The 27156-nt window shown below is 40.1% G+C and overlaps 1 protein-coding gene across 1 annotated transcript; it reads left to right on the forward strand.

Moving 5' to 3' along the window:
• Positions 1–1840: 1840 nt before the first annotated feature.
• bco2l (beta-carotene 15, 15-dioxygenase 2, like) lies at positions 1841–25981 on the forward strand. Its single transcript, XM_061673478.1, has 12 exons — positions 1841–1868; positions 6311–6488; positions 9372–9583; positions 11850–11965; positions 12042–12144; positions 14504–14644; positions 16653–16813; positions 17426–17596; positions 19728–19865; positions 21340–21522; positions 24855–24965; positions 25865–25981. The coding sequence occupies exons 1-12, from the start codon at positions 1841–1843 to the stop codon at positions 25979–25981; spliced, it is 1659 nt and encodes a 552-aa protein (XP_061529462.1).
• Positions 25982–27156: the final 1175 nt, after the last annotated feature.

Consider the following 27156-nt stretch of genomic DNA (forward strand, 5'->3'; position numbering starts at 1 on the left):
CCCTCTGTGAGCTCCTCTGCAGCCAGGAAATGCAATTAATTGAAAGCTAATTAAAATTCTTCATCATATTTGTAAAACATTGTCTTGCTTATCGCTGCTCAGTGTCCACAATACAACCCCCCCACCCCCTTGCCGTGTGATGATTACACCTCATGTATTCATTAAAATGTTGGTGGGCAGATGCACTGAGGTGATAACACAACTATACTTTCAGCTTGGAGCTTGTGATGGATCTACTCAGCTCCGGCCATTGGAAGGCCCCCTCTGGGCTTTTGTAGCAGGTTCGTCTCAGCCTGTTTTACCTGTCAGGAAGTACTGATGAACTCCCTGTGACTCTCAGCTTTTGGAGTCGCTCTTTATCTCTCTATGGCGGTAAACATTGCCTTTCAATGATAGTTCCTCATATGGAGCAACGGGAATGAGATTATATGGAAATATCATGAGAAACAAGACTTCAGCATACTGTGCATTCTAGAAGTATGGAGACTCATCGGCCCCTTTAGGTACACCCGCATCAGCTATTGTGGTTGCTCTCAAACTTTTTACACCAAGTGCCACCTTAAAGGGGAACTTTTTTTTTTTCTTCTCCAAGAATATGTTATATTTGGCGGCACGGTGGACGAATGGTTAGAGCGTCTGCCTCACAGTTCTGAGGACTGGGGTTCAATCCCCGGCCCTGCCTGTGTGGAGTTTGCATGTTTTCCCCGTGCCTTGGTGGGTTTTCTCTGGGCACTACGGTTTCCTCCCACATCCCAAAAACATGCATGGCAGGTTGATTGAAGACTCTAAATTGCCCATAGGTGTGAATATGAGTGCGGGTGGTTGTTTGTTTGTGTGTGTCCTGCGATTGGCTGGCAACCAGTTCAGGGTGTACCCCGCCTCCTGCCCGATGATAGCTGGGATAGGCACCAGCACTCCCGCGACCCTTGTGAGGATAAGCGGCTTCGAAAATGGATGGATGGATGTTATATTTGGCACAACTAATCAAAACATGGAATTTTGATTTCTATTGCATTCGTGGAATAAGAAGTAAACAAATGAACTCATACAATTTTCATACATCTCAGGGGCCCGCCATGTTTGGAAGTACAAGCAGCAAGGAACAAGTCGTTTAATTAAATCTTCAGAAGCGCCTCGTGCTCCAACTGGTCTTCCTGCAGGTCTTGTTTCTACTTGCCAGGTTTCCACTTCTCTCACATCAAGAGGAAGAGAGAGAAGCACGGCTGCATGCAGGCTGTATGCTATGACGGGTTAATATTTATTCTGATTTGGAGTACGGCACCAGGACGTGCAGCTACAGTTAATGTTTTATTCTATCAAGAACCACTCAAAATATTTTCTCCCTGCCATGTTTCATAACAATTCATGGAATAAAGTACAAAAAGGCCTCAGTTTTCTTTTGTAGCAAAAGTGATTGCAAACCTTAAACTGTACAAGATGAGCCAGTATATATAGATTAGATAAAAGCAACAGAACCATGGCTACGTGTAATAGATTTAACCGAAAAAGCATTAAGCTAGGGTCCATGATCCGTCTTTTTGCAAGAATATGTAAACATAATATGATCACTGACAAATGTTTGACAATAGGACGGTTTTTGATGACCTACTCTTTCCTTTGTGTGTTTTATTATGTCATACAAAAGAAACAGTTAGAAGAGTCTTGAGACACTTTTATGAGCAGTTGTTTGATAGCGTGACTGATGTACCTTAGTTTATGTCGAGTGACCACCTCTTGAACTCGGCACAGATCCCAGAGTCCAAAGGCTCTTCTTTTCAGAGCGTCTGAAATAAAAGTGGAGCGTTAAGTTTCATTCAGTGTGCGCAGCAACTGGTCAAGCATGTCCGAGACCACAGAGCCACAGCCAAGTAAGTAGACGCCATTGTAAAGCAAGATGGAATTGGCAATTAGTGAATAAAAGACTTGAGAAGGGGGTTGATATTTTTCTTGGGGCAGATTTTATTTTATTTGTAACTTCATTTTGACAAGAAGGGAAATGCATCTCGGTATTTGGTTGGCATTTAGGATCAATTGAAATAACAATTTCACTGGTCAAAGGGTATCTCCTGACTTTTATTAACACACACAAAACATCAAATATTAGGAAACGCATTTGCTTTACGGTGCACTGAATAACAACTTGAATATTTTCTACTGGATGAAATGTTGTATTCCACTGTTAAAGCAGACACATGAATGTTTATAAAATTATATTTGTGATGTTCAATCACTGTCTTTATCATAAGTGATCAAAATTGCTTAATGCTGCCTAACAGATTAACAGCCACATTAGACTTAAAACAAACATGCACAGTAGACAGTACAGTAGTAGACAAAGTCCACTTTATTTTTGATGTGCAGGCTACATTACCTCTGTCAGTGAAATGTACTTAGCATCTAACCAGAAGTACAAATGTTGGAAATTAGGTATGCTTTCAGGAAGCATTTCCTAACATTTATTCAGCCAGGGTACATATAATTTCACATTTGAAAAATCTCACAGCACATGACCAAACAAAAATGTCACAAAAAGTATACACAGTGGAAATAAAAAATCTGCACACCCCTGTTCAATTGCCAGATTTTTTGAAAAAAAAAAAAAAAAAAAAAAAAAAACTTTTCACACTATTAAATGTGACCTACAACCTGTACAACTGATAATAAGATGATAAATTATTAGAACCCCAATTGCAGTGAAGTTGGGATGTTGTGTTAAACATAAATAAAAACAGAATACAAGGATTTGCAATTCATGTTCAACTTATATTTAATTGAATAGTCTACAAAGACAAGATATTTAATGTTCAAACTGATCAACTTTATTGTTTTTAGGAAATAATCATTAACTTAGAATTTTATGGCTGAAACATGTTCCCAAAAAAGCTGGGACAGGTGGCAAAAAAGACTGAGAAAGTTGAGGAATGCTCATCAAACACCTTTTTGGAACATCCCACAGGTGAACAGGCTAATTGGGAACACGTGGGTGCCACGATTGGGAATAAAAGGAGCTTCCCTGAAGTAAAGATGGGGCGAGGTTCACCTCTTTGTGAACAAGTGCGTGATAAAATAGTCCAACAGTTTAAGGACAATGTTCCTCAATGTACAATTGCAAGGAATTTAGGGATTTCATAATTTACGGTCCATAATATTATCCAAAGGTTCAGAGAATCTGGAGAAATCACTGCATGTAAGGTGGAAAACCAACATTGAATGCCCGTGACCTTCGATCCCTCAGGCGGCACTGCATCAAAAACCAACATCAATGTGTAAAGGATATCACCACATGGGCTCAGGAACACTTCAGAAAACCAATGTCAGTAAATACAATTCAGCGATACATCTGGAAGTGCAACTTGAAACTCTACTATGCAAAGCAAAAGCCATTTATCAACAACACCCAGAAAAGCCGGTGGCTTTTCTGGGCCCGAGCTCATCTTAGATGGACTGATGCAAAGTGGGAAAGTGTTCTGTGGTCCGACGAGTCCACATTTCAAATTATTTTTGGAAACTGTGGACGTCGTGTCCTCAGGGCCAAAGAGGAAAAGAACCATCCGGACTGTTATGGACGCAAAGTTCAAAAGCCAGCATCTGTGATGCTATGAGGCTGTGTTAGTGCCATTGGCATGGGTAACTTACACATCCATGAAGGCACCATTAATGCTGAAAGGCACATACAGGTTTTGGAGAAACGTATGCTGCCATCCAAGCAACGGCTTTTTCATGGACACAACTGCTTATTTCAGCAAGACAATGCCAAACCACATTCTGCACGTGTTACAAAAGCGTGGCTTCGCAGTAAAAGAGTGCGGGTACTAGACTGGCCTGCCTGCAGTCCAGACCTGTCTCCCATTGAAAATGTGTGGCGCATTATGAAGCGTAAAATACAACAACGGAGACCCCGGACTGTTGAACAGCTGATGCTGTACATCAAGCAAGAATGGGAAAGAATTCCACCTACAAAGCTTCAACAATTAGTGTCCTCAGTTCCCAAATGTTTATTGAATGTTGTTAAAAGAAAAGGTGATGAAACACAGTTGTAAACATGACCATGTCCCAGCTTTTTCGGAACGTGATGCAGCCATAAAATTCTAAGTTAATGATTATTTGCAAAAAACAAATAAGTTTAACAGTTTGAAGATTAAATGTCTTTGTAGTGTATTCAATTAAATATAGGTTGAACATGATTTGCAAATCATTGTATTCTGTTTTTATTTATGTTTAACACAACGTCCCAACTTCATTGGAATTAGGGTTGTATTATGATATATGCATTGAGAGTAGCCAGATGAGGTGGCTGGGGCATCTGATTCAGATGCCTCCCGGCTGGCCTGGGAACGCCCCCCCGGAAGAGCTGGATGAAGTGGCTGGGGAGAGGGAAGTCTGGGGGTCCCTGCTAAAGCTACTGCACCCGCGACCCGACCTCGGATAAAATGGATGGATGGATGGATATTATGATATTGTAATTTAGATTATAAATAAGCAACTGAATAACTTCCTGTGGGACACCTAATGGGCACAGTGGTTGGGAGTCACTGCTTTAAACCTTTCTGCATGTACATACGTGTGGGCATATACTGTACTCCATCTGCATATTTACAGATGATTAGGTGGCAAAGTATCACCAAGATATGTGCAGTTGGTAATACATTTGTAACAGTTCAAAAGGATAAGCACTGAATGTACAAAGTATGTACAGTATAATAGACTGGAAAATGCAGAGTATATGGCCCAATATTGTAAATTATTTGTGTTATTTAACACTATTCATCAAGTTCACATACTGTTCGTCTTTGAGTTTGTTGAATGTATTGTTGAGATAATTACTATGAATTTTGATCAGGCAAAAACATACAGTATGCTACCTCTATTTTCCCAATGCATGTTGGAGTAATTGCAATTAAACCTCACATTGTTAAGAGTCTTTTCTAGCCTACAGCACTTATCTCTCCACTACATAGTCACCTTTTTAATTGTCTGTGTTAATAGCATTGCAGCAACAATGTATTTATTAATTTAATTTATTCCCTTTATTTGTTTTTTTAGTGTCTTAAGAAAGGTGAAAACCGTAGCTCGGCACACATTGCAGTATTAGTAGTATCATTGTTGTGTGTGCAAACCACAACAATGATTTGCTTTTTGCTTATCGTGTGAATCTGAAGCAGTGTTCCCTCATTGCAGGTGGTGATAGATAGCAGGCGATGGAGAGGAATTGCTTATTGGATAGCAAATAAGGCAGGCGATACAGCAGGTGTCATTTAGCGTGCACCACCTCAGGGAGCCATGTCACAGTGGCGGAAGGCGTTATGTAATCTCACAAAACACACACAATAGATAATGATTCTTTCATGTAAGCAAATTTTTTAATGAATTTTTCTTTATTATTGAACAGTTCAATTAGAGGTTTTACAGATTAACACAGTCACTGGTGAATTTTATTAGCATCAGTATGTATTATATAATTATTGTTAGTATTTATTAAAAAAAACAGCAACCTGCTGTTATTATCTTTTTATATATAAAGCTAAACCTATTATTATTTATTATTATTATCCATCCATCCATCCATCCATCCATTTTCTACCGCTACCGCTATTACTATTATTATTATTATTATTAGTAGTAGTAGTACAGTATTAGTATTATTTATTCAGTAGTAGCAGTAGTAGTATGTATAATATATTTTTATTAAAGGTACCCTTCCATCAGAATCACTTTTTTTCAATTGCTTTATGGATAACAGAAGTCAAAATGAGTCTGTGACATGGTTTAAGGTTGACATCTATGCAGTTTGTCGATTAACTGCAATAGCCTTTGAACACAAAAACCGCTTGAAATCGCGGCTGGTGTGACGTAGTTTTGTCAATTAATATTCAAGTACCTGCCCACCAAATGGTTGGGGTTTTAAGTGAGCGAGTCTCAGCCATACAAATAGATTCTACAAGAATACATCCAGTATGTTGTGTTCATCAACAATACTGAAGTGTATTTCTTTTTTTTATTTTATTTTTTTTATGTAACTGTGGTGGATAAAATAGTGAAACTTACATTCGTTGTCGCCAATGATGATCATCTCGTTACAAAGTAACGTGTTACCAGCATCACTGCCTGCTAAGCGGTACGGAAAATGGACGGATGGATACTATTACTATTGTTGATGGTAATACAGTTTGTGTTACATATTATTGTTAATATTTTTCATACTTCCACAAGCAACAGCGTGCTGTCAGTATTATATTTTTCTGTAGCAATAATTTAATTGATTATGAATATGTTTATGTCTAATATGCTTATGATTACTACTTCCCTCCAGTGTCCAGCAGGCAGAGATGCCCCCAGGCCAAAGGTTTGGAGAGTGTGTCCCCTCTGGTGAGCTCTGTGGAGGAGATCCCTGAGCCCATTCCCACCACCATCAAGGGAACTATCCCATCATGGATTAGCGGGAGCTTCCTGAGGAACGGGCCAGGGAAGTTTGAATTTGGTCAAGACAGGTAGAGCACACTACACCACAGTATGCTCACAACAACAGTTATCATGTTTAAAGATCTTGTATATTGACTATTTAGACCTCAAAAGAGTGACTCTCTAATATGGATGTAGTTTGAAAGTGTCAATTTCATTTCAAAAAACACCTTGATTTTATCATACTAATGTGTCCAGAAAAGGCCTCTCTGACAGCTACTTCTGATTAACTCAATGTTGTACCTGCTTTGGTGGAGGCATCGCAGAGGAGAGTGGCATTGTGGTGTTATCAAACCTTACGTCTGCGAGACGCAGTCCCGTGGGGGCCGTCTGGAAGGCTTAGATGTCAGCGTGACCAAGCCCCAAGTGAATGGATGGCGCAACCAACCGGGAGAGGCAGTCGGTAACGGAGTTGTCCTTGCCAGCCAAATGCCGGCTGTCTGTAGTGAAGTCGGCGATGGCGGGGAGCTGACGAGGCTGTCTCAGAGGTCTTGGTCACGGCAAATGTCAGCGTCTTGTGGTCCACAAAGGTAGTGAACTGGCGGCCCTCCAGGAGGATTCTGAATTGTCGGGCGGTGAGGAAGATGCCTAGGAGCTCCCTGTCGAAGGTGCTGTACTTCCTCTCTTTGTCATGGAGCTGACTGCTCACACTGCATCTGTCATGAGGGCAAGGGTGGTGGTGGGAGACAGAAGCTTCTTCCACCCCCGGGAGCAGGTCCACTGCATCCTTGGGCACGTTGCCCCGCAGGGCCACGTACAAGGGGCGCATGAGGTAAATTGCGTGCGGAATTAATCCAGGGTGTCGTCCAAGTCGACGAAAAACAATAAATGTTACCCAGCACAAAGTCCATCAGGCACTGAAACGTATGTGCCGCCCCCTTGAGGGTGAGAGGTATCCGCAGAACTTCTAAATGGCCAAAGTGTGCACTGACCGCTGTTTGGGGCACATCCTGTGGGTGTACCGGTACCGGATGTAGTCACGCCCCAGGTCCACCTTGGAAAAGATGGTGGCCCCCGCCAGGTGGGTGGAGAAGTCCTGTATGTGCGGGACGGGATACCGGTCAGTGGTCTTGGCATTGTTCAGGCACCATAAAACGCCACAGGCACGACCAACCACTGTCAGCCTTGGTCACCACGTGCAGAGGGGAAGCCCATTTCGTGTTCGAGCGGCGCATGATGCAGAGGCGCTCCATGGCCGCGAACTCCTTGACGATCGCAAGCTTGGCTAAGTCGAGGCGCCGAGCACGAGCACAGATGGCGGTTGTAGATAGGTTAGCGATGATCCACTAAGCAGTCGTTATGGATTCCACTAGTTTTGATGCCATGTCCAAGACCTAGTGTGGTGAAATTATTGTGAGCCAAAGCTGACATGGGCACCATTGAGTAAAATACACTAGCTATCCTCTGTCGCTGACTGTCAATCACAAATCTAACATGGCCGCTGTTATATTTCTGATTGGATGATCGAGACAGCCGACGTTCTGCCTTCCACCATGAAAGTTTGGTTGAGCAGATGTTTGGTTGAGCTGACACTCGTTTGATGTTTTTTTGGGTGTGGTTTTGGCTGACAAGTAACCGATGGTTGTTTCAATTAAAGAGACGCCACAATATAACAAATATCCTACATACAGAACTGTTGACATTTTGCCACGTTACAGAAAATAGCAAATAGGCAAGTTTTTCGGCAAGTAACAGAGGATAGGTGCCCCCCAAAAATCATAGACTAAGTGAATTTGCAAATGTCAAATATGTGGGGTCCACTGTACAATATTAAAAATAAAGATTGTTGACTTACGACAGAAATTCCTTTAGAACCCTGCATAGATCTGAGTACAAGACCACAAAGAAACAAAATACTCATAAGGTAACCCTGTGTAATAAAATGATATCCACCGGGTGACCTGCAGCTTATCCCAGCTGACTTGGGCAAGCGATGAAATTTGCTGGAAATTGCTGGATTGTTACGTGTTACGAATATTATTATAGTAAAATTAGGTCAGCCAATATTAGAAACAGCTGTCAGTATGATGCAATGCATTTCCTTAGCAGTGTCAATCAAAACCCAGTTATAGTTCAAGGGCAGTTATGTTTTGAACGCCATTTATTGTAGGGTTACACAATAATTACATAACAGATTTCATCAGCGTTTTGGAAAGTGCATTGAAAGGGCCAACAACCTCGTAAATCTTGTCACAGAGCTGCATAGGTGCACCTTGAGGTATTTACTTTCACTTTTTGCTATTAAAGGGTGCTTTTGAGTCACTGATGGTGTAGTGGTTCACTTGCCTGACTTCTGTGCTGGCAGCATGGGTTCAGTTCCGACTCAGTGATAGTGTGAAGGTGAATGGTTGTCTCTGTCCAAAGTCTGCTGGGATAGGCTTCAACTCCTCACAACTGGATAATCAGTTTTAGGAAATTCATGGCATTGCACTTACTTGAGGGTGGGAGGTGGGGGGCTATATGACTGGAGGAATAGTATCGTACTGCACTTCATGATATTACAAGCCGTAATATTTTGACTTGGCCAATTTATCTCCGAAAAGGCAGAATTTTGGCATTAAAACTCATTAGATTGTGCAGGTGAACCAAATGTTGCTGGTGTCTTTTGCCATCAATTGCGTTTGCTAAACATAAAATATTTGCCCAATAGCAAAATTGCAGGCTGCTCAACCCTTCAAGTGAAATCATGTGAAAAAATGCGGTGGAAGAGTTGAGTTCACAGCTAGTGAATCTGTCTCACACACACACACGCACACACACACACACACACACACACACACACACAGAGAAGAAGCCCGCAGGGCACTTTTCATGACGAGGTTTGGGATTTGTCTTTCAAACATACACTAGGGAGGATTTTTCTTACACTGATCATATCAAACCAATGGTATTCCCCCCACTGCCCCCCTCAGATACACCCACTGGTTTGACGGCATGGCCATGATGCACAGATTTCACATCAGAGAGGGCAAAGTCACGTACAGTAGCCGCTTCCTGAAAAGCGACTCGTACGTGCGTAACTCGGAGAAGAACCGCATCGTGGTGTCAGAGTTCGGAACGCTGGCCATGCCCGATCCCTGCAAGAACATCTTCGCGCGATTCTTCGCACGCTTTCAGGTCCCAAGTATGTGAAATTTAAATGCTACACATATGCCGACTAAATTGGAAAATCCGAATGTATTCCTGGCATCACTGAATACATACTGTATTCAACTGGAGCATAAGCACAAAAGCAAATGTGCCACATGGCTGGAGACAAAATGAAATACAGATGAAAAATAAAAAATAAAATATATTTTTTTAGCGATTGTTATGTGCATTGGATTTCCTGCCTTAACAAAAGCGACAGGTGCATCAAAATTTGTTTCATTAAAATAATAGCAGCAAAAGCCAATATTTGAATGTGTTGGTATGAATTTTTTTTTCAAAGGTAACAAAATGACCTTTGTCTTATTTTTCCTATAATTTAAATGGGATGAAGGGTTTGAAGTTAGCTAAACAGCACTGAGAAGCAATAATTGAACTATAATTTAACAATTTGATAGTAATGATAGTAAAACCTTTTTCACATGGTGCATTTTTAGGCTGTACGCAAATAGAAAAAATATGTGAACAAGATTATGATTTTCTGAGAAAAACACCGACTGCACGGATAAATAGTATTTAATTTTCGCCATTTAGTCATTCAAATTATATTTTTGTAAGATTACAACTTTTTTCCTTAAATAAATAAATAATAATAATAATAAAGAATAATAGAATTACTGAATGACTTTTTTCCTCGTTATTTTTGTCTTTGAATTTTGCCAGGAAACTCTCTCTGGCATTATAAATACTTTGTTCTTTACTCACAACTGAACTGTACATTAAAATGTTCAACTCGAGAAATTACTATATATAAAACAAATAAAGTGTAGTACATTAAACAAAGCACCTGATCAGCAGATTTTAACCAAGCCAAGCATTGCGTAACAATCCAAAAAACCCACCCCATCATTTATTCTGTTCCAAATCCAGCTAAATTGTGAGGAATCCACATTGTTGATGGTACTGTGAAGCTGTGTTCAGAATATTTCAATGTGTTTACAAAAGTGAGTAAAGATCAAAATCCTTATAATAGCTTTTATCTCCATACATGCAACTGTGTACTCCAACTCAAACTGTTTTCAATTTCAGTTTGTAATGGAAAAAAATGCAGTCACTGTTCATTTATTTTTCATTTCATTTTTTCCCCCACTTTTTTTTTTAATGAATTACTCATTTGATTTTTTTCCCCTTCATGCTTTCATCTGGATTGCAATGTGCAGTGTTCCTGATGTCCACTCCCCTCCAAAAGGATTGGAACAGTGAGGCCATTTTAAATATTTTTTTTTTGCTGTAAAGTACACTCCAACCGATTGGGTTTGACATCAAACTATGACTATGAATCATGAGACCTTTGTATTCGTCTTTTGTGATTTTCCAGGTTTTTATCATAGCCTCTTGCAGTTGTTTGTTTTGGAGGTCTTCTCCTTTCAGTCTCCTCTTTTGCATGGTAAAATTCCTGCTCTTTAGGATTTAAAATCTAACGATTGACTTGTGCTTGAGAGTTTAAAACCCTCCACTCTGCTGTTGTTTTGGCAGTCTGTGTTGTGTCCTTATATTGCTTCAAATCAGTTTGGTTCCACCGTTCTTTTCCAAAACTCTACCCTTTTAATCAGTTTCGTAAGGGTTAACCTTTGTCTCATCAGTCAATATCTTTGATCCAGAACTTTTATTCTCATCATTGTGGTTTGCATCCTGTTAGCATCTGTTTTTTGTTTGTGAGGTCTTCTGTGAAAAGTAGATTGCAGTAACTTCCTTCCCTCTGGAGGTTGTTGCTGTTTTCAATAACAGTTGCTTCAGGGTATTTATTAAGAGCTCTCAAAATGTCTTGAGCTTCACCTTTGACGCCTCTTACTTAGTACACAAATGGTTTATTTCATCTCCAGGATATTCCAACTGGTTGTGTTGTAAATGTATGTATAGCGTTGAATCATTTTCCATCTTCTGTCAGTTTAACAATTGTTGTTTTCCTCCTGTAGATACTGCTCTGGTTTTCATGTTGGTTACACCTCTAACTGTAAATATTCAATAACGTAGGACACACCAGATGCACATGTAAATATCTGGGAATCAGATCTGTGATTGTGATGTGGATCTTTTGTCTCATATTCATCTTTACATGTCAAATCCAAATATTTTGAGGCGAGGAATTGGCCTCACTGTTCCAATCTACTTTTCAAAAGTGTATTTGCTTGTGGGGAAATACGAGCTATAACAAGGATTTGTTTTTTTTTACTCCCTTTTCAAAACACCGCTATTATTCTGAACACAGCTGTATGTAACAATGATTTTTCTGTTGTGAGCAGAGGCCACAGACAACGCAAGCGTGCATTTTGTCAAGTACAAGGGAGACTATTACGTGAGCACAGAAACCAACTACATGAGGAGAATTGATCCTCAAACTCTGGACACAAAGGAAAAGGTAGTCAAACAACACAGTCTCTCCTTCACCTGAAGGTCACAAAAAAAAATAAAAAGTTTATGCTTATCAATCTCAGGTGGACTGGAGCCAGTACATTGCGATCAACGCAGCCACAGCTCACCCACACTACGACCGCCAAGGGGCCACTTACAACATGGGCAACTCTCACGGCAAAGGAGGTTACACCCCCCACAGCTCACAGAACACTGCAACATTTATGCCACACGAACACTGAGTGACGCGGCTGAATGCGACTTAAGTGGCCCATCGTTAAAAAAGAAAAAAATTGTAGCAATTCTTCGCTGCACACTGATTGTGCACCGCACATCTACAGATGTGCTGCAGGTACTGTATGTACACTGTGACCCTGCATTATGTTTTCAGGCTCCACATACAGAATATTGCACTGTATTTTTTATTGAACCACAAAAACAAAATTGTTGCGAAACTGTCAAGGAAGAAGTGGACTGCCACGAAGAGAGGAAACCGTTAATAATAAAGAAGAGAGTGTGGATATTTTGAGAGGCTGTTGTCACAGTACCAAATTTCTGTATACCTGCATAAAGTACCTTGACACCCACATTGGAACAACACCATGTGAAAGACCTAAAGCATCAGTAAATGTAGTGGAATAATAGCTGAAAAAAAAAGTATGTATATATATATATATATATATATATATATACATACACACATTTTCTGTACCCCTTATCCTCTCTAGGCTCGCGGGCGTGCTGGTGCCTATCCCAGCTATCGTCGGACGAGAGGTGGGGTACACCCTGAACTGGTCGCCAGCCAATCGCAGGGCACATATAAACAGACAACCATTCACGCTCACATTCACACAAATGGGCAATTTAGAGTTTTCAATCAACCTCCCATGCATGTTTTTGGGATGTGGGAGGAAACCAGAGTACCTGGAGAAAACCCATGCAGACACGGGGAGAACATGCAAACTCCACACAAGCAGAGCCAGGGTTTGAACCCCAGTCCTCAGAATTGTGAGGCAGATGTGGTAACCAGTCGGCACGGTAGCCGACTGGTTAGCATTTACTTCACCAGACTGTTGCATTCTTCATGTGAAATGTTTTTCCAGGCCTTTACTGCAGCCTCTTTCAGTTCTTGTTTGTTTCTTGGAGTTTCTCATTTCAGTCTCCTTTTCAGGAGGAAAAATGCATGCTCCATTGGGTTAAGGTCCAGTGATTGACTTGGGCAGTCTAAGACCTTCCACTTTTTCCCCTTATGAAGTCCTTTGTTGTGTTGGCAGTGTGCTTTGGGTCATTGTCTTGTTCCATGATGAAGTGTCTCCTGATTAGTTTGGATGCATTTTTCTGTAAATTTCCAGACAAAATGGTTTTGTAGACTTCAGAATTCATTCTGCTGCTACCATCATGAGTTACATCATCCATAAAGACTATTGAGCCTGTTCCAGAAGCAGCCATGCAAGCCCAAGCCATGACATTACATCCACCATGCTTCAAAGATGAGCTTGTGTGTTTTGGATCATAAGCAGATCCTTTCTTTCGCCATACTTTGGCCTTTCCATCACTTTGCTAGAGGTTAATCTTGGTCTCATTGGTCCGCAAAACTTTGTTCCAAAACTTTTGTGACTCATCTCTATACTTCTTTGCAAAATCTAATCTGGCCTTCCGATTCTTTTTGCTGATGAATCGTTTGCATCTTGTGGTATGGCCTGTATATTTCTTCTCTCGAAGTCTTCTTAGAACAGTGGATGGTGATATCTTGACCCCTGACCTGTGTAAATTGGCAGTGATGTCACTGACTGTTGTCTTTGGGTGTTTCTTCACAGCTCTCACAACGTTTCTGTCATCAACTGCTGTTGATACCCTTGGCCGACCTGTTCGATCTCTATTGCTTAGTACAGCAGTAGTTTCTTTTTCAAGACATTTCAAATTGTTGTATTGGCTGTGCCCAATGTTTGTGCAATCGAAATCCAAATGTCTTCAGTATACAAGAAAAACAAAGGAATTGACATTGGCCTTTCAATACGTTTGGAGGGGACACACACACATACACACACATAGAACGTGCAAACTCCACATAAGACGGCCAGAGACAAAATTCAAACACCTCAGAATTGTCAGGCAAATGTGTTCACCACTAATCCTCCACGCAGCCCCACAATAAAAACATATTGTTAAAATAATCTCTCTAACAGTGTCAATCAAAACTGAGCATCATTATTTGTAAAAGGCAGAACCTTTAATATTTTTCTTGTTTTGAATCTCATTAGATTGTGCAGATAGACCGAATTTAGTGGCCGGCGAGTGTGTGTTAGCATTTTTTAGTTTCCTCTGTGTATTGGCTGTATTTAATAATAATATTTATTATTTACATTATTATTTACTCGTCTTTATTTTATGTATGCTTACTTATACTCCAATTTCATGTCGTAATTTCTCTGCCTACCCTATTATCATGAACATTATTATTACACCTAGAGTATGTAACGCACGCACGCACGCACGTGCACACACACACACGCACACACATTGATGTGTTTGTGGTCCTCCTCAGGTTTCACCTACAACATCATCCGCGTGCCCCCACCTGAGGAGACGGGGGCAATGGAGGACTGCGCAGACCTCTATGGAGCCAAAGTGATCTGCTCCATCCGAGCGAGTGAACCCAGAAAACCCTCCTACTATCACAGCTTCGGTGAGATGCAGCACGTAGCCAAAGGGATAAGTGGAATGAATGTATTCTATGGGAAGAGCTTTGGTGCCTGGCTGCTTTGACAGGCTTGAGCCTACACTTGACTGACTGCTTTTTTCATACCCTTATTAATTACTCATTTAAATTCTAGTCTCACCTTACTTCCCTTTGTCAATCACTGTGCCTTTGTATTGTGTTCAGCTCTCACCAGCTTTTGCTGTTTGACTGTCTCTACTCTTTCCAATAACATATAATAGTCTTTATCCTGCACTTTGGGTCTCCAAAATTCACAAAATGTCTTGAAAATGATTGAAAACCACAAGGAATTTGTTTTGGCAAAAGCGAAAAATAAGCAAGTCAGGAAGAGCATTAGCAACGGTTGCGCGTTTGATATGTAATGTGACGTGATTGCTTTTTTCCAACGGTTCATGCTCAATTTTTGTTTGGTTCTTTACATACACAATGCAATTTTCTGCAGACCTCCATGCTATTCATGGTTGGTACTGAGATTTTTTTTGCCAAGTGAGAAGCATTTCAAAGTGTTTCAAGGCGCCCGCCCACTTTCATCACTCGATAGATTAGCAGGAGAACCAGAGGATCTGTTTCTTCCCACATTCACTGCAAGCACATATTTAGTCTCCAAATTCCCTTGATTGTGTCACAAAACATTGCTTTGTATTGTTTTGCCAAAGAAGACTGTGTGCGGCCTATGGAAAACCCCTGATTTGTCTTCCTGTAAGACATTGCAGAAATACTATGTTCAGTGGTTTTTATTTATTTTACCAGTGGAGAGTTTAAAGTTGAGCACAAATTTTTCTGGAATGTGACCTTCCGTTTTTTTTCAGACTTCAAAAATGTGACAAGAAGGTATACTGTATATAGCTGCTTTTACAATACATGTTTAAGTTACATTTGTAACTGCGCTGTTAATAATGAGATTTAAAAACAATAAAACAAGTGAGATCTTTAATGACAAAGCCTTTATATAAAGTTTTTTTTAATACAAGAGGTTAAGTCCTGTACAACATCAAAACACTCTACATTAACTTTTTAACAAGTCATGTACTTGTATACGGATTGGTGGAGGTGAGTTTGACTACTTTATGTAACTTCCAGTGTTTGCTCTTTTTTTAAACACGTCTTGTTGACACTTGTACAGGGCTGCCTTGAGATATGAGGTTTAATTCGTTCCGTGACCACGATCGTAACTCAAAACACTCATATCACAAATCATCTTTCCCCATTGAAATCAATGGAAATGCCATTAATCCGTTCCAGCCTCCCATCACGAGGTTTTTTAACTTGTGTGTGTGTGTGTGTGTGTGTATATATAAATATATATATACATGTTGTATATAGTTATTTCAATACCGATGCTATTCTTTTGCCCGTCTATGGTGGTTTGCATTGTTTGTTAGCATTAACTTAAACAGACTTTCCTAAACAAAAAAAACTTTGTGGTTGTCTTAAATACACATGTACTGTGTAATTATCTTTTGTTTAATGTTTAGTTTGACAGTAAACCTCAACTGGGAGTGGCAATAAACAGCTTAAAGCCTCATTTGAAGAATTGTTCACTATCTGCCAAACTGCTGCTTGTTGTGATTTGAGTTGAGTTCTCTCCCACCATACAGCGCTTGGATCTCAAATTTTTGCCTGCAAGTCAAAGCAAAACAAAAAAAATAATTAAAAAAAAATAAAATAAATTGTCCAAACGACAGCTCATATCCTGAAAAACAAAAAAATCATAAGTTGGGTTACTCGTATCTCAAGGCACCAATGTAATTCTTTTGGAATGTGACAAAAAGCCAAAGAAAGAGTGAAACAAACTTGTGGAATTGATCTCTTGATGCTCTTAGCTGAGGTCTAACAAGGTACTCAGCAGTCTTGTGTGATGTCTTTCATGAGAGTGAATCAGAATCCAGAATTTTGTATGGCTTCAGGGGATTTCAGCTTCAGATATTCTACTGTATCTAAATGCAAATGCTTCTGTGTTAATGCCCCCCTGTAGTCATGTCAGAGAACTACATAGTGTTTGTGGAGCAGCCCATAAAGCTGGACCTGCTTAAGATCATGCTGTACCGCATTCAAGGGAAGAGCTTTCACAAGGTCATGACCTGGGAGCCTCAGTATGACACCATCTTCCACCTGGTCAACCGGCACACTGGCAAAGTGAGTGAAAGGTCACACTCACTGACTCAACATTGGCCATTCAGAAGACACAATATGCACTAAAATACTAGTAGGACACTTGGCCATAAACGTACAAGAAGTGAAAAAGGAAGAGGTCTTTCTATATGATTTTGGAGTGGGCCAGTTGGGATTTTTTATTTTTTTTTTGTCCTGGGTTAACCCTTTAACACCTAAGCCTCAAAATGTCAACCTGGACTTTTTTTCTGACCGAAAATGTCCTATGAATAAGTGCTTTTGCCCCTTTTCTGAGAAAACTTGGAATTTTCAATATCTAGCAGGTTAGGTTATCCCTGACGTGTCATTGCCGACGCGTCAGGGATAAAAGTTAAAGGTGATTTGGTGTGGTTAAAGTGGTTAGGGATCAATCGGCTTGGGTGGAGGTTAAGGTGATGTGTTTAAAAATATGGTTAGGGAGTTACAATTAGGATTAAAGGTTAGGGATTTAGGTTTAGGATTTTGGGTTTAGGGTCAGAGCTTTAGGGTTGAGTCAGATGCAAAAATGTCCACATCATAAGGCTTTATTACACTACTGGTGTGTGTGTGTGTGTGTGTGTGTGAATGATTGATGTGATATGTGACACCTGTAAACAGGAGAGTGAAGTGAAGTACCGTGCAGCTCCCATGTTCACACTGCATCAGATCAACGCCTTTGAGGACAATGGCCTCCTGGTTATGGACATGTGCTGCGGGGATGACGGCGAGGTCATCGGAGACTTTACCCTGGAGAACCTCCGCAGAGAGCCAGGAGAGGAGATGGACAAGGTCAGTTTGTGTTTGTGGAACATCTTCATTTTACATTTTGCCAACAATTAATGTATCATTATCATCGAGTGTGTTTACTGATATCACTTCAGTATTCTTTACTGTTAATTATCCGCTCAACATTGACAGTACACCTGTATAAAAGCAATGCATTTTGTTACTGTGGTTGTAGTTTGGAGGAAAGTAGAACTACATTGCATTATACAAAGAGGTGTTCCTAATATTTTGCTTACCATTTATGAAGAAGCTATATTTGGTAACTATGCGGCCATGTGATTTCTCCTGGCCAATCAGGAAAGAAAGATCATTATAAGAAAAATAGTCTTAAAAATAGTATAATAGCAGTTGATTATACTGGTACATCGCAAATAATATTATCAGAATCATCTTTATTTGCCAAGTATGTCCAAAAAACACACAAGGAATTTGTCTCCGGTAGTTGGAGCCGCTCTAGTACGACAACAGACAGTCAATTTACAGAACACTTTGGAGACAGAAAGACATAGACAAAAAAAAAACAGTGACTGAGCAGTAAAGCGTTGCTAGTTATCTGGTAATGCCGGTACATTTTTTTTTTTTTTTAATAATACAATGCAATAATTTTGTATTTTAAGTTATACATTTTCAGCATTTGGGTGGCGTCCAATTTTTACGCCACCACTCGCTTAAAGGGGACATACTGTACAGTATTTTGCCAAAACAAATTTTTCTAGTATTTGGAATGTAATATTGTCGCTATGGTGACTCAGGAAAAATTGGTAATTTGATATAAAGTCGTCCACGCATTCCTAAATTCCAGACGTTTTTCTGCCGAGAGGACTGAAATTAGGTCATTTGAATTTCTTGGCCTTACAGTATCTACGTCACCTGGGAACATCTCTGCCTTCCCTTTCCGCTCCCGAGCCAGCGTTGTCAACATAACATACATAATATACGTGTTCTCACAAGTGGGTCTTCTACACGGAGGCAAGCAATCAGAGGAAAGGAGGCGGTCTTCGCCAAATATGGACAAAGCGGATACAAAACTGGGCCAAACAGAAGTAGCTGTCAGAAGGGCCTTTTCTGGACACAAACTAGTTGTTTTTTAAATGAAATGTAACACTTTTATACTACCGTAAGTCCATGTTAGAGAGTCACTCTATAGGGGTCTAAATAGCCAAAAAACGGGACCTTTAAAAGTCAGCTGCGATAAGCTCTAGCTCACCCGTGACCCTAATGAGGACATGCAAAATAGAACATGGATGGATGAATGCTATACATATTCATTCATTCATTCATTCATTTTCCATACCGCTTATCCTCACTAGGGTCGCGGGTGTGCTGGAGTCTATCCCAGCTATCTTTGGGCGAGAGGCAGGGTACACCCTGAACTGGTCGCCAGCTAATCGCAGGGCACATATAAATAACCATTCGCACTCACAATCACACCTACAGACAATTTAGAGTCTTCAATTAACCTACCACATGTTTTTGGGATGTGGGAAGAAAGTACCCAGAGAAAACCCACACTGGCATGGGGAGAACATGCAAACTCCACACAGGCGAGCCCAGATTTGAACCCGGGTTCTAAGAAATGTGAGGCAGATATGCTCAGCAGTCGTCCACCATGCTACCGCCATACATAATTGAATTCCCAAATATTTAAATGAGTTCCATATGAAATATATATTTTTTAACATCAGGATGTTTGATAACGCTCTTGTAATGGATCAAATGAGATTGTGGAGGTGTACCTAATATTGTGGCTCTGTGACTGAGTGAGATTGTGGAGGTGTACCTAATATTGTGGCCATGTGAGTGGGTGAGTGAATCTTGTCTTTATTCAAATATCCATCCAAAATGCATCAATTAGCATTTAAGAGAATTGCTACTCACAAATATTGCTCAATTAAAATTTGAATTTCATTTTATTTACTTGGGTTATAAGCGAGTCAATTTGGGAAAAGAGTTAAATAATTCAGTTTCAGTTTTGGTTACTAAAATTAAAAACATTATCCAACAAAAACATGATAAATTCATATGAAATTTGATGACAATATCACAATATACTACTAATTCTAACAACAAAAAATATTTGTTGTGGTTCCAAAGCATATTTGTTGGAATATACTCACAGGCTTTCTTTTGTCAGTTCTACAACTCACTGTGCAGAAACCTGCCAAGGAGATATGTCCTGCCGTTGAATGTGGACAAACAAACCCCTATGGACCAGAACCTGGTGACCTTGCCTAACTATAAAGCCACAGCCAAGATGACCAAACCCGGAGAGGTACAGTACCATACATCAGTGTATAATGATGTCATTAACTCTGTTGCACTCCACTTTACAGTCAAAGGTGAAGTCCATGATTATAATCAAAAGAGACCATTCCTACATATAATAATAATAATAATAATAATTATATAATACAACTTGATGAGGATTAGCTCTTACACACGATGGTTTTTGTGATAGGAGTGGGTAAAAATGTCAAGAATGGAGTCGGACGGTTAAATTTCAATTTAAAAAATGAAACATCCATGCATTTTCTGTACCGCTTATCCTCACTAGGGTCGCGGGCGTGCTGGAGCTTATCCCAGCTATCTTCGGGAAAGAGGCGGGGTACACCCTGAACTGGTTTCCAGTCAATCGCAGACAAATGAAACATTTAAATATGATTAATATGAATACATTTTAATTTTTAAAAAAGCATGAAAATGTGACATAAATGGTTCTTTGTTTGTTTGACAGTTGTCTTAAGGCTTAGCTGTGAATACATACCCAAGATCATGTAAATCTGTAAATTTAAAGTTCAATGAGTAGTAAGTTGGCATCAAAATAAAAGTTTTTTCATAACTTCGATGCCACGCTGGCTTTTATAAGGAAGACTATCGCTTTGTTATTACCATGGCAACCCCAGATCACCTTGTTTTTAGCGGTCGATAAATAGTGGCGCTCCAGCCAGGACACCTCTTGTGCTGTGCTAGCCTAGCGGCAACGGAATAAATTCACCAGACTGTTTATTACAAGACAAATTTTGTGTGCTTCGTTTGAAAATATCCATCCGTCCATTAATTCTCAAAACCGCTTATTCTGTTTAGGGTTACAGGGTGCTGGGGCCTATCCCAGCTGACTACAGGCAAAAGGCAGACTACACCCTGAACTGGTCGGGATTTAGTCACAGGGCACATATAGACACAGACAACCATTCGCACTCACATTCATACCGTCACTGAGTGGGAACTGAACCACGCTGCCCGGAGAAAAGTCAGGGAAATGTACCACTACACCATCAGTTACTGAGAATGAAAATATGAAGGAAAAAAAATAAATAAATACTACGACTACAACTGTGAGACTGAAGCCAAAAAAGGAAAAAACCTTTATGAGAAAATATTGACATTTCAGGAGATTTATTTTATTTTTCTACATTTTACGAGAAACATTAGTAATTTCACGCTAATGAAGTGTTAATATTACACAGTTTTATTTTTCAGTAGTGGTGACCTAACTGACGTTCGTAGTTTTAACATATTTTTTCACTAACCGAGCACGTCTTTGTCAGTGAGTACAGTATGTTAGCACATTTGGCACACTGTCACTGAACAGCCAGATAAACCCCACAACTGTTAAGAGCAGCCCGGGAGCAAAAAGAAAATAGCAATTAGACAATTTTTTGGGGGTTGTTTGCGTCATAACATAAATGTATCATAAAAAATAGATATGCATCATTTATAATGAGTGAAACTTTGACCATGTCCAGGTTTACATGACCCACGAGGAACTTCATGATGATGAGCTGCTGAAGTATGGTGGCCTAGAGTTCCCTCAAATCAACTACGAGCGCTACAACGGGCGACCTTACCGCTACTTCTACTCGTGCGGTTTTGGACACGTCTTCAGTGACTCGCTGCTCAAGATGGACGTGCACACCAAGGAGCTTAAGGTCTTCATTGACCACTGACTGTTCATACATACAGTATATACGGCAGCTGAAATAAGTATTTAACACATCACCATTTTTCTCACTCAATATACAACCCCAATTCCAATGAAGTTGGGACGTTGTGTTAAACATAAATAAAAACAGAATACAATGATTTGCGAATCATGTTCAACCTATATTTAATTGAATACACAACAAAGACAAGATATTTAATGTTCAAACTGATAAACTTGATTGTTTTTAGCAAATAATAATTAACTTAGCCAAGAAAAGCCAAGAAAAGCCAAGACAACACCTAAAATCTATCACTAATCAAACAGATATCCAGCCCTTTGTCAGTGCAAATGAATAGCAACTGGTTCAGTCCTAACTGATGGCCTAAAAAAAAGGTCTCATTGCCAAGGTGTGAGTCAAGACACATCTTATGATGGGTAAGAGCAAAGAGTTGTCTCAAGACCACCCCAAACTAATTGTTGCAAAACATAACGATGGCATGGGTTACAGGCACATATTTAAGCTTCTGAATGTTCCAGTGAGCACGGTTGGGGCCATAATACGTGAGTGGAAAGGAAATCATACCACCATCAATTTGCTTTGATCAGGTCCTCCTCACAAGCTTTCTGACAGAGGAGTGCAAAGAATAATCAGAAGAGTTGTCCAAGAGCCAAGGACCACCTGTGGAGAGCTTAAAAAAAACCTGGAATGAGCAGATGTCACAAGGAAAACAGTGAGTAATGCACTCCGCCCCCATGGCCTCGATGCACGCTCATCACGCAAGACCCTATTGCTGAAAATAAAAAGCACGTCAAAGCTCGTTTAAAATTTGCTGAACAACATTTGGACAAGCCAGTTAAATACTGGGAGAATATAGTCTGGTCTCATGAAAGCAAGATTGAACTGTTTGGATGCCATAATGCACACCACGTTTGGAGGAGAAATGGCACTGCACATCATGTCATGGTCTGTGTTTTGGTTTGTGTTTAGTTTTGTTCCATGTTTTCCTGTGTTCCATGTTTGTCGTGTGCTCATTTAGTTATTGTGCCCAACTGTTCTCGTCAACCTTCTACCTTGTGTCGACCAATCAGCTCTCTCCAGCCACTCGTGTCTTGTCCAGGTCTTCCTCGTTGTCTCATCAATCTGTTTGTATTTAGTTCCCTGGTTTCTTTCAGTTTTTGTCGGTTCATTGTCATTGCAGTATGTCGTTGTAGTATGTGATTGTCATGTGTCATTGTCTCTGTCTCTGTCTGTGCCCTGGCTTACTCACCAGTCATGTTTTGTTTCTAGCTTTAGGTTTATTCAAGTGTTTCTTTGTTACTTTGGTTATCTGTTGTGAGACTTTGTTTAGTTTGCTTGATCCATGTTCGCCTTTTTTGCCTTTTTTGGGGGGGAAATTAAATATCATTTTTTGAGACTCCTGCCTTGCCTACCTGCACTTGGGTCCTCCGCGCTTTTGCCTCACCTTTGAAAACCCCAACCGTGACAGAATGAACCGACCAAAACAGGACCCAGCGGGAAGGACACGTAGTCACCCTTCACGCCACTCGTCTGCCTCCCAGTGCCCTCAGCCTGCTAACAATAACTACCCTCCTCCAGTAAGCCCTATCGTTCCATTTTCTTTGACATTTTCACCTGTGTCCCCCACTTTTCCGAGTTATTCACTCTGCCCTACCATTTTACCTCCATGTTTTTTTAGACTCTGATTTTTCTGATTGTGAAGATGGCCCCGATTTAGTTAACCTCCTGTCCAATTCTGACTCGGACACCAATTTAGATTTTTCTGATTCCTTCCCTAGTTTTTTCCATCCTAGTAAGTTTTGTCACGTCTCCTTGAACTGAAATTCAAGGGCCATAAAAGAAGCTCACGTAACCTTCAAGATTTGAAGACTGATTGTGTGGAGGAATGGGCCAAAATCACACCAGAGCAATTCATGCGACTAGTTTCTCCATACAGGAGGCGTCGTGAACCTGTCATTGCAAACAAAGGCTTTTGTACAAAGTAAAAAATAAATACCAGTTGGCGTGTTCAATACTTTTTCCCTGTGTCATTTCACATTATTACACAGAAATTAATTCCTGAGCTTATTTGTTCTGGAAAAATGGTGACGTGTTAAATACTTATTTCAGCCGCTGTACAGTAAATCGAACCACACCAAAACTTGTTGAAAAAAATATGCTACAAAATGTTTACTATATTTGTGACATTTCAAATCACGCAAGCCGACAGCACATATCATTTCAGCCAGCATCAACAAATTTTGTGAGTCGAAGAGTTGGTTCTGGTAAGATATGTTTAGGGCTGTGATCAGTTTTGGTTTATTTTTGTTCCTATTGCCATTAGCTTGATCTGATCAGCTCTTAGTCAGGGGTAAGCCTACAGGTATTGACTTCAGTTTTGTGTATCCTGACTTCCTGACTGCTACTGCTAGCTTCTCGCGCTAGCCCCTACCTACCGACTGGTGAGCTGCCATTTGCTTGTCACTTATAAACACTTATAAACGTTTTTAACCTGCCTCACACTGGACCTCACTATATCAGCTGAGTAATTTGAGACAGTTTGCTCCCCAGACAGCTTGCTGTGTGCGCATAATTTACGGTCAGTTTTCTGTTTTATATTTTTTTGCCTCACGAGATGAAAAACTCAGCGTGTGCGCAGAACTTGAGCTACGTGCTAAGGGCAGAAATTCAGTTGGACAATCAAAATCCATATTCTGTTCAGGATTTCAATATTGCGGCCTCCCTACTTAATTTTCAGTGGCTACATATTAGAGAATAAATTGGTCGATATGTGGCCAGACGTCACCTCGTCTGATTTTATAAATGAAACTGAAGACACAGACAAAATGATGTTACTCATCATATTTTTCATTCATTTTTGCCATCTCTTGGAATCCCGGCATTTATTGTTTAAAAGTTTTTAAAAAGCTTTTGAAAAACTTTTAAATCAATTTTAAAATCAGAAGATGGTATGTCATAAAAACAGGTACAGTATAATCTGTCTGCATATCGACCAATTCATCCTCTAACATGTAGCTGCTGACAACTTCGCTGGATGTGCCAAGTCCAGGTTTTAGCCTACCCCACCTCTCGCCCAAAGACACAGTTTGGGCTTTGGAACAAATGATTCTAAATGTAATTGAACTCAATGGGACATTTTGTATTGAAATTTAACCAAATTGAAGCAGGACCAGCATCACAGAACAGACTGTAGTTGCACTTTGAGTTACTACAGTATCGTTTATTGCTACGAGACAGTTGTCCCAGAAATCAGTAGACTGGGCATTTATTTCTGTTTTTGGTGTGGAGCACATTTTCATGCCATATTTCTTGTTCAGGTGTGGCGGTATCCCGGCTTGTTCCCGTCTGAACCTGTCTTTGTTGCTTTGCCTGAGGCAACAGAGGAAGATGATGGAGTTGTGTTGTCAGTCATTATCACACCACGAGAAGTAAGTACACCTCTGCGAAAACAATGTAAACTGTTGGTTCACCCCCCCCCCCAAGCCACACTGTTTAATACTGAGCCTCACTATCAATCTACGCATGGCACCAAAATGTTGATAGGCTGCAGTGGTCGATTGACTCACAAGTTTAGTTTGTTCCATTACCACGCTTGTAACTCAAAACACCTGTATCTCAAATTATTTCCCAACTGAAATGAATGTAAATTCTATTATTCCATTCCAGCCACACATTGTGCTCCTTTTGGCCACTAAGGTGCAGTAAAATACAGATACACAGACACAAACTAAGATTTTCACAAATACAGGAAGTTACTCAGTAAGCTCCAGTAATATGAGTCATTTTTCACAGAGGATAAAGATTATATGCCTGTGAATATTGTTTTATTGTCTGTCTACATGTGTTATGACCGTTTGTGTTCAAATATCCGTTGTTTAAAAGGTTATAAAACTGTGACACCGATGCTATTTATTAGCCTGTCTATGGCTTTTTGTATCGTGTTAGCATTAAGCTACTGGACTTTCCAAAGGCAAAGATATGTGTTTTTTTTAAATACACAATGTGTAATTCTCTTTATTTTATGTTTAGTTTGACAGTAAACTACAAATAGAAATGTCAATAGATTGAAGCCTCTTTTTTGAAAAATAGTTCACTATCTGCCAAATTGCAGCTTGTTGTGAACTGAGTTGAGTTCACTGCCACCATCTATCATTTGTATCTCCAAATTGTGCTCATAAGTCAAAGCAAAAAAAGTCTCCCAAAGACAGGTGGTACAGTATCTCAAAAAACACAAGTTGGGTAACTCCTAAGTCAAGGTACCATTGTACTTTTAAACTTCCATTACTAATTACAGTTACGCAAACACTGTCTTCGATCTTTTTTCCAGGACAAAAGTACGTTCCTGCTCGTTCTGGATGCTAAGACCTTCACTGAACTGGGCAGAGCAGAGGTCCCTGTCAATATCCCATATGGGACCCATGGTGTCTTCAATCACATGATCTAGAAGCTCCACTGTAGCATTGATGAACTGTTGAACTGAACAAGAGATGAAATAAGTGCTGGAATTCTTTTGATCGATCCCATTGATTGGAATAGGTTCTATATACAGTATACATGTTGAAGACTGTTGCCACAACAAATATAACAATGGCAGTCTTTGGAAGCAAACATGCCCTAAAGCGTGTTTAACTATGACCCAAATGGAATGATTTCAAGGACAAATCCTTTTCAAAATCACATACACAAAATGCCAGCGGAAGACAATAAAATTAAATCTATTCCCCTCTTTTTTTCTGGTTAAATCTGAAGTGTTTTAACATCATCGCGCCACTTGAAACGTTACACTCCCAGTGCGAGAGGCGCATGCACTTAGGAGACATCAAAATGCATCAGAGCAAATTCAATTTCTGTCAAAGTAATGTTATAGAAATAGACAACATCGAGAAATGGCTGGAAAACAAATGTATCCGACTGGTCGATAGCCTCCTGAAAGTCTGCCAGAGGTCGCGTCACAAATTAGGTACTGTTGAAATGAGCAAAACAACGTTGACATTCACTTAAACGTTGACAAGTTGGCCCTGATGAGGGAACAAGAGCACTTTGATGTCACAATAACGACAACAAAAACAACCATAAGAGGGAATGTCCAACGCTAGCTGTAGCCTGGACCGAATATGAAGTAGCCTGTAGCAGTGCCTGTCATTAACTTCCTCACTGGAAGTTAATTGGCTCCATTGGCTGTTTTCCCCTCATACTGATTTCAGTGGACTAGTTTTACCTGACTTCGGGCTCTGCACCCCACACTGGCAACAAAGACTCCCTGTAAATGTTAGATGACTCACTCATCTTTAGCCTTCTGAGAAATGTGGCAACTGGAATGCCTTTGTTTCATTATGCCCAAAATTATTTTTCACTTTTCAGCGTTGTTTTGAGTCACAATGGAACCATTCAGCCAGGCCCACAACAAAAATGTCATATGTGATTCTCTATGAATCCGGTGGTAGCTAACAGTTCTCCAGTCTTTTTCATTGCAAATCTGAAGAAAATTTTGGTCATCGGAATTTATTTGCTCTTTTTGGCTTTGGAGTCACACTAAAAGTCTTCTCCCACCTCAGAATAAAAAACGGTAGGTTCTTGTCATTTCATGCCATCCTCTTTAAACCAGTGAGTAGCTTGACA

Source organism: Phycodurus eques, chromosome 3, assembly GCF_024500275.1.
Source record: "Phycodurus eques isolate BA_2022a chromosome 3, UOR_Pequ_1.1, whole genome shotgun sequence".
Classification (NCBI taxonomy): Eukaryota; Metazoa; Chordata; class Actinopteri; order Syngnathiformes; family Syngnathidae; genus Phycodurus; species Phycodurus eques.

What these genes read in the sequence shown, in the direction of transcription:
- bco2l (XM_061673478.1), top strand. Translation starts at nt 1,841, where the DNA reads ATGTCCGAGACCACAGAGCCACAGCCAA. An exon ending in CAACTCTCACGGCAAAGGAG is followed by an intron (nt 12,145 to 14,503) that starts GTTACACCCCCC and finishes GGTCCTCCTCAG; the next exon opens with GTTTCACCTACAACATCATC. An exon ending in CTCCTACTATCACAGCTTCG is followed by an intron (nt 14,645 to 16,652) that starts GTGAGATGCAGC and finishes GCCCCCCTGTAG; the next exon opens with TCATGTCAGAGAACTACATA.